This window comes from Mercenaria mercenaria, chromosome 6 (genome assembly GCF_021730395.1).
Source record: "Mercenaria mercenaria strain notata chromosome 6, MADL_Memer_1, whole genome shotgun sequence".
In the NCBI taxonomy this organism is placed as follows: Eukaryota; Metazoa; Mollusca; class Bivalvia; order Venerida; family Veneridae; genus Mercenaria; species Mercenaria mercenaria.
In genome coordinates, this window is record NC_069366.1 from 49,406,805 (window position 1) to 49,416,100 (window position 9,296).

At 34.7% G+C, this 9,296-nt stretch overlaps 1 protein-coding gene across 1 annotated transcript; it reads left to right on the forward strand.

Moving 5' to 3' along the window:
• The first annotated feature begins 548 nt into the window (after window positions 1-548).
• Window positions 549-5,592, forward strand: LOC128558032 (plasminogen-like). Its single transcript, XM_053546796.1, has 3 exons — window positions 549-582; window positions 3,287-3,490; window positions 5,351-5,592. The coding sequence occupies exons 1-3, from the start codon at window positions 549-551 to the stop codon at window positions 5,590-5,592; spliced, it is 480 nt and encodes a 159-aa protein (XP_053402771.1).
• Window positions 5,593-9,296: the final 3,704 nt, after the last annotated feature.

Here is a 9,296-nt window from a genome sequence, read left to right on the forward strand (position 1 = left end):
TTTTATCGAATATCAGCATGTTTTCAACTCTTCCTGTCCTTGTTTACATTTCACGTAACAATGACCTGTCAAAATGGAATATTGTCAAACAATCATCCCTACATCCAAGCAAATCACGTGACGATGGTTACACCATGTGATCCTAAAATGCCACACGCTTGGCAACGCCTGGTAAATTAAATGGTTGTCATAAGCTACAGGTAAATTGATATTATATTACAACCTTTAAGAACATAATAAAAGTATTCAATGTATCTATATTTTGCAGTATGCAGTTCGTCAAAATCTCTTGATGTACTCAAAATGGTGTCAAATAATTTTATTGTTTACATTTTCAGCAGATGCGCGTCACAACACCAGAAAAAGAAATAATTTTAGTATTACTGCATTATTTTTTACGGTCTTTTTTTTTTGTCTCGCTCGTTTCACAAGCAAAATATGTAATATGTTATTACTGATATACATGTACAAACTTTGTATAACATAATTAAATATAATATATATTAAATATATACCACTAAGCTGAAATTCAGCCCAATTTATACGAGATGGTGGCAGTGTCTAAAGTACCGATAAGGGGAAGTAAAACTGTGTTATAGTTTGCTAAATACAATGTATTTGATTTACCTCTTTTGAATGATTCAGTTTTAATCGGGTGAAATTAATTAAAGTACCTAATTTACAGATAGGGCGGCTGGGTAGTGAGAGATAGTCACAATAAGTATAAAAATATATCAAAAACATCCCATCCACTCTATGAATAATGTACTCGCCTCTAAAACAAATGTCAAAAAATGGGGGGAAATGAAAAAAAATGGGTCACTCGCTCTTTTTTTTTTGAAAATTTTCTGAAAAATGATCCTAAATGATAAAATTAGAATTCATTGAAAAAAAAACTCAAACACATTTTATTATGGAATTTGAGCTTGAATACCAAACAATGGCATGATCTTTAAAACAATTATCCTTTAGCGCCTGAAAAGATACTTCTTCAGTACGAATGGTTTTGAAAGTATATCAAATATATTAAAATGCTTAATGTAGATATCTTCAACTTTATTAGTAACTGGGTTTAAAAGTACCAACAATTGATAAAACATTTACTTTTAATGAGAGTTCATGGCTAAAAGTATGTTGCTTTAAATTGTAGTCAAAATATCTCTAGCAATGAATTCTTTTATAAAATACTTTTGAAACTCATGACCAAATCGGTGTTTGTTAAAATTATGGAGAACTATTTTCTGGTCCTTTGGGATCATGGAGTCCATTCAACATAATATGTGTAATAGAGTTCCGCTTAAGCCGGTACTAGGGAGCGCATTTCATTACTTCACATGAACAGACCCAATCAAACCGAGTCTGTTATTATTCTTCTTGGTTGCATTCTTTGCTTCCAAAGGGTCTTTTTACAGATTTTATTGAGAAAATAGACTGGCATTAAAGTTACACATGATGAACAGGTTTTTCACAGATATGTGGCCAAACCTTCAGAATTTCAGGTCTACTTTCTCATGACCTTCTAAACTAATGAAACTCAAAAAGCCGACTCGTTTTTTTATTACCTCAATTTAGAATTTAAAAAGGAAGAAATTGCCGTATATCCTACGCATACTACATTAACAGTTAAACTGAAGGTTCCGCGAGTAGCCAGTATTCGTGTTTATGCATGTATGAAGAAACAGTTCAAATAAATAATTTGGAACAAACTTGTAATTGTTTAAATAAAAGTAAGAAAAGGATGATTTTGAGTTATATATGGAATGTCAACTAATTTCAAAGATGGACAAAAGAAAAAAACTACAAAAGCTTATAAAGATGAATGCCTATAAAATATGAATAATTGAATGGTAATCTTTCTAAACATTTAACAAAGACAGAAATCAACGGAATTGAAAAATCTATAAAAATGAAAAAGTAGAATAAAATTTCAAGAGAATATTTGAAAAGACAAGGTTGTTTCTTTGTGCTTTATCGGACCTGTTTGGTAAGACAGTATTACCAGTTATTGCAAGATTTGCTCCAAAATACTGGCTTCACCGAGTACAGTGCGTCATCAGATTTAGCCAGTACTTGGGTTAACAAAGTGTAAGGGCATGAAATGAGGCCTAAACAATAAAAATACAAGTTTTGCACCATGTCTAACATCTAGTCAGCAAAATGAACTATGTAAGTCTATTACCAAACAGCAAATGTAAGATTGAAATAAAAGCAAAAGGTTATAACAAAACTTTGCATGCTTGCCGCTAGCCCTGGAATACCTTTGATTATCAGTGTCAGGGTCAAGGACAAGGATACAAGTCCTCTTATACCTATCCGCGCTTGATCAGGACATACAAAGTTTTTATCTCAGCAAAGATCATATGAGTGAATTCCTTTTGTTCCAGTGAATAAAATAAGACAAAAAGAACAGTTTCTAAGTTTGAAATCGAACAATGGATTGATTAATAAAGAATTAAAAACTTCTGGGGTATATTCAGTAGAAATAATTATTTACCAATAACTCGTGGACTGCACCCGCAGTGTGGTATAATAAACTTAGATGATTCTATAGGATCCGGAACTCACTGGATGCAAGAATTTTAATATATTTGATCTACCTTCTCAAAAAGATATATACCAGGTGTAAAGTATAACAACATACAACAATTTGAAGACAACGCAAGTGTTATCTGTGTTTAACTTATTTCTTCTTTTTTTTTTCATAAAACTGTTATAAGAATAAAATAGTCAATAATCTAAGCAGAATGAACAAAGTATTAGTTCTTATCTTTTACTTTCTCTTTAAAACTTTACTTACTATTTTATCCCTTTTTATTTTTTTAAATCACATATTTTAATTCATTGATAGTTTACTAGTAGTAATATATTATACATTTAAACAACTGATTCAGAACGCTAATTATGCCAATTTTCTGACCAACTGGTAGCCAAGTGTCAGAAAAGGAAAATCTGCCGAAATTAAAAAAAATATATAGATTAGATGTAATGCCACTTACGTTTGTACAAATTATAATTGAATTGTTTTTATTATTATTAAAAGTAAGTAGGTAAATTGTTTTATCGAACATTCTGTACATTTTGCGCTCTAGTCCTAATACTTAATACTATTCAGAACGCGCGTATTCAAAAACAGTGCGTGAGCGCGAAAATCTCTATTACACACGTATAGTCCCCTGTTAAAACATCCTATGAAAATGACAGTCAGCACTCTATGTAAGAATATTTATCATTGTCATTTTCGCATTCATGTATTAACTTTTAAACGTTTTCATAACTTTTGTGACAGAGTGTTTAACATCAGAGGGAATATTTTCAAATGCACGTGTAAAACAAAGCTTTGCAGCAACGAGAGACAATCAATGTGAAAGATGGGACGAACTGAAAGAACTTGTCGTCGACATGGACTTCGGAAATGAAACACTCAGTGAAGCTGCTAATTTTTGTCGAGATCCAGATAGCAGCAAATCTTATTGGTGTTATGTTGTAGAAGGTAGGTAATTCTTCTACGTGTATTAGATATTTTCAATCTGCGATCAAAATGCATCCTTATAGTATGTTACGTTTAAATTGACCATTTTTGTCACTACGTTATTGTATGTACAACTTTTAGCAATATGATGACATTGTTTGTATGCTTTCATTTATATAAGAGAAAGTCCCATGTAAAAACGATGATAAAAAATCAATAAGTTTTAGGGCCTGCTCTGGTGCTCTGGGTAATATGTACTTGTTTATTCTCTGCGAATACTTGAACAAATCCTACATCCTGCCCTGTACATGGTTTGTAAATTCATGTACTAATCCGAACCCCTCTTCTCCGAAACTGTCTTTAAACCGAACGAATTATTTGGTCCGGACATTTTTATTATCCCCGCCGACGAAATCGGGATGGGTGTATTGAAATGGCGTTGTCCGTCCGTCTGTCCGTCCGTAGTCATTTCTCAGTAACTAGTAGGTTGAATTTCAAAAACTTGAACCAACATACTGCGATGATGCCCGTCAAGTTTTTTTTGGATAGGTCAATTTTCCTTAGAGTTATTGCCCTTGATTTAATAAAAAATGTCCGTCCGCAGCAATTTCTCAGTAACTAGCAGGTAGAATTTCATAAAACTTGAAATAAACATGAACCAACATACTGCGATGATGCCTGTCAAGTTTTTTCTTTTGGATTGGTTTATTTCCCTTGGAGTTATTGCCCTTAATATAATGAAAAATGTCCGTCAGCAGGCATTTCTCAGTAACTAGCAGGTAGAATTTCATAAAACTTGAAATGAACATGAACCAGCATACTGCGATGATGCCCTTTAAGCCTTTTTTTTTTCGATTGGTCAATTCTTCTTAGAGTTACTGCCCTTTAATTATTTAAAATTCCACAGATTTGTACATAACAAACCAACAAACTGGTAGAATTTCATTTAACTTCTTTCATTCTTTTCCATGAACATTTATGATAAACATGTGAAGTTGTGTACCCACACCTGGTCACCACCTTGCCTTGGTCACACCCCTCCTTATCCCCCTCCCCCCCCCCCTCCCCCCCACCCCCCAAAAAAAATCATTTCTTTTTAGCTCACCTGTCACAAAGTGACAGGGTGAGCTTTTATGATCGCCCTTCGTCCGTCGTCCGTCCGTCGTCCGTTCTCAATTTCTTCTGAACATGATAGAGACCACAGTTTGCCATCAATTTTAATCAAAATTGCATACAACTTGTATTGGCATAATATCTCGGTTCCTCTCGAAAACTAGCCAGATCCCGTCATGGGTTCCAGAGTTATTGAAGAAAACGCATGTAACGGAAAACCTGTTTTTTTTTCTGAAAGACAGTTTTTAACAAACAGAATATTCTGGTCCATGGTCAATGTCATTGCAGTGTTTTAAGATGGCCGCTATTATTGTCCTTTTAGGTCGCGTCAAAAATAAGGCTATTAAATATCTATATAAACAAGTCAATTTGACCGACGTTTCCTACACTATAAATGACGTCGACGTCAAAGCTTTATTACACTAGTGTCAAACATGCGATAAATTGATATAACTGAAAAACCCGCTGGAATGCTGGAATATAAAGCTGACAAGCACCTTTCCGGGCGTGTACTATTAGTTCAAAGACTCATACTACACAATCTTAGTTTTTGCTTAACCTTTATCCTGTCTAAAATGGACCGGTCCATCATTCAATATGGGCATTACAATTTATCATTCAAAGGGCTGTTCAATGAAAATTTACTGACTGAATGGCGAACGACCATGATCAGCCTATACGGATCTTGGTCTGCACTTGTCGAATCACTTGCCGCTAGTATGCTAAAGGTTAAGCATTTTATGGTGTTGTGTATTTTCCCGACTACAGAGTCAAAGAGAGGTGAGTGTTTTGAAACGTCTGCGGGGTACATGGGTACAAAAAATACAACAAAATCTGGACACGTTTGCCAGCGTTGGGATGTGACAGTACCTAATAGCCACGCCTACAAAGATTCTACGGTATTTCCTGACGGTTCTTCTACAGCTGCGGAGAATTATTGCCGAGATCCAGACGGCCTTGGAGAACCTTGGTGTTTCACTACAGCTGAGGAAACAAGATGGGAAGCATGATAAATAAACATGAACCAACATACTGCGCTGATGCCCGTCAAGTTTTTTCTTTTGGATTGGTTTATTTCCCTTGGAGTTATTGCCCTTAATATAATGAAAAATGTCCGTCAGCAGGCATTTCTCAGTAACTAGCAGGTAGAATTTCATAAAACTTGAAATGAACATGAACCAGCATACTGCGATGATGCCCTTTAAGCCTTTTTTTTTTTTGGATTGGTCAATTCTTCTTAGAGTTACTGCCCTTTAATTATCTAAAAATCCACAGATTTGTACATAACAAACCAACAAACCTGGTAGAATTTCATTTATCTTCTTTCATTCTTTTCCATGAACATTTATGATAAACATGTGAAGTTGTGTACCCACACCTGGTCACCACCTTGCCTTGGTCACACCCCTCCTTATCCCCCCCCCCCCCCCCCCCCCCAAAAAAAAAAAATCATTTCTTTTTAGCTCACCTGTCACAAAGTGACAGGGTGAGCTTTTATGATCGCCCTTCGTCCGTCGTCCGTCCGTCGTCCGTTCTCAATTTCTTCTGAACATGAAAGAGACCACAGTTTGCCATCAATTTAAATCAAAATTGCATACAACTTGTATTGGCATAATATCTCGGTTCCTCTCGAAAACTAGCCAGATCCCGTCATGGGTTCCAGAGTTATTACCCCTTAAAGGGAATTCCTATAGTTTTTTATGCGCATCTTTCTGCGCAGCCGACACTTTCTATGGAAAACTGAACTGAAGTCAACATTTGTTGAAACATGTTACAGACACTCTTAAATATGAGGAATTTTGAATGAAATAACATTTTTGATAAGTTATATCAGTAATCAAACGTTGATACTGGTTTATGTTGTATTGACAAGTATCATGCATGACAGTTATCTTGCTATTTTTGTGGTTGTGTTTTCACATCGCATTTTAGTACAAAGACAGTGTTGTTTATATAATGTAAGATAATTGACTTAGTACTGATAAGACAATATCACCTTTCAGATTATTTAGTATTCAATTACAGAAGGAATTAAGAATTTTTAAAACTTTTTTTTAACTTTTAGCAGACATACATGTAATCAATTTGGCCAGGTTCGCGCCATTTCCGTCCGAACAGGTGTTGTATTCTAGCTGTCTTAACATAAAATTTAGCCTGGTGACCCATATATTTTTAGCCATTTTTATGCTCACAATACAATTATCTATACACAAGAAGAAAAAGAAAAAATTCTATGAAAGAGTTTTTTCAAAATTAAAAAAAAATATTCTTCTCTATGGGTATTTTTCATTGAAAAAAATTCACAAAAGTAAATATGAAACAATATTTTTTTTCATTTGTACACATTATTGTAAGGATAGAGTATTACAAATATGACTATGATATCAAATAAGTATATAATAACATCTGTAAAAAGAAAAAACCGTATTGTGCTGCCTGGATGTATATTTTGGTTGGTATTTATAAAAAAGCAGAACATTATGAAAATGTTGAAAAATCGCTGGCAGTTTCAGCAACAGTGGGTGTGTTCAAAACAATTTTTCACAAAAACAAGCCTGGTGACCTATTGTTTTTATTTGTTCATTGTTTTCAGCACACATTTTCCTATCATATATGTGAATTTAAAAAAATTCTATGAAAGGAAAAAAACTATAGGAATTCTCTTTAAAGGGCCAAAATTTGTGTTATTTTTGGCTTGTGAACACGATAAAGACCACATTTTTCAATCAACTTTAATCAAACTTGCACACAACTTGTATAGGCATAGTATCTTGGTTTCTTTCCAAAACTGGCCAGATCTCGTCATGGGTTCCAGGGTTGTGGCCCTTAAAGGGCAAAAATTTACTACTTTTAGCTTGTGAACACGATAGAGACCATATTTTGGAATCAACTTTAATCAAACTTGCACACAACTTGTATTGGTATAATATCTCGGTTCCTTTCGAAAATTGGCCAGATCCTATCATGGATTCCAGAGTTATGGCCCTTAAAGGGCCAAAATTGCTATTTGGCTTTTATTTTGGCCATATAGAGACTTCATTTATGGTTTGATTTGAAACAAACTTGCAACAACAAAAAATTTTGGATTCCATGATAAATCTGTCAGATCCAATCGTAGGTTCCGGAGTTACGGCCCCCAACTGACACATGAAATAGCCAAAATTTGTTAATTTTACCTTGTGAACACGATAGAAGTGACATTTTATATTTGATTTTAACTACACTTACTCACAATTTAAGTCACAATAAGATCTCAGTTAACACTCTTCATGTCACATTTAAGACCCTATCTTCATGAAACTTGGTCAGAATGTTTATCTTGATGATTCCTAGGCCAGGTTTGAAACTGGGTCATATGGGGTCAAAATATAGGTCAACCGGTCCGGTGCACGGCACTTCGTCGAAAGGCACTTGGTCGAATATGACACTTCGCCGAACATGAAACATGGTCGAATCCGACACTTAGCCGAATACGACACTTGGTCTAATTTTCATATAAAGTACGACACCTGGTCGAAATTGTTCCGTTTGTAAAGGCCTTTATGATGACTTTGCGAAACGATCGTCTGAAGAATTTCTGAGAGGAATCGCATATAACATAAGACCGGTCAAATCAAAGGAAAAGCTTGTTAACACTCTTGGGGCCACATTTTTGCCCTTTTCTTCGTAAAACTTGGTCAGAATGTTTATCTTGACGATTCCTAGGCTAATTTCGAAACTCTGTTTTATGGGGTCAAAAACTAGGTAACCCAATCAAATCAAAGGAAAAGCTTGTTAACACTCTTGTTCTTGTTAACACTCTTGTTCATTTGATGTGCATGAAACTTGGTCAGAATGTTTGTGTGCATGAAAGACCGCATGAATAGTTGGTCGTGCAGGGTCTAAAACTAGGTCACCAGGTCAAATCAAAGAATAAGCTTGTTTACACTCAAGAGGCCATGTTTTTTGTTTTTTGGTCCAATCTTAATGAAAATTGTAGAAGCAGCAAACCCCAGTTTTAGCATTCACCTGGCCACCAAAATTTAAAAAAATTCATATCCCAAAGTTTTGGGGGGTCGGGTTTATTGGCCCGCCAGCATAAATTGCAAATTTTTTTGGTGGGACCGAGAAATCCAAGATGCGCCCAAGATGGTCGCTGTTTTATTCCAAAACGTAATTTGAAAATGGCAGTAAATTTTAAAAAAAAACACAAGTCCTTAACCACATAAAATTTTCAAACTAAGAAATGTTAAAATAATTTTATTTTTTCTCGGGGTTCCCAAAGGGTCAAATTTAAGGTCAAAAGGGGTAAAAAAACGGTCTAAAACCTGTTTAGCTACAATCTTTTTTATTGTCTCCAACTAATGACAAAATCTGTCATTTTTTCATATCAGAGTAGATCTGTGTGTACTCGTTTCTTTTGACTTTTTTACAGGAGTACATTTGGTTACCAGGTTACCATATGAACAAATACGTTTCAATACAGCCCTTTTCAATCATTTGGTGGATTCAGAAAAGGGTTTTGAAAAGAACAAATTTTAAAAACTACTTCTTTTGTGGTATAAGAAGAAGTGAATAATTTTGGAACGGTAATCCCCTTAAAAGGTAAAGGGTCAAAGTCAAAATGCCAAAATTTTTTTTCACTTCCCAAATTGAAGATAGATCTGACTATAGAAAACCTAAATGTTTTTTTACAGGGCCCGGGAATTTAATCTATTGGGCAGATTAGATAACT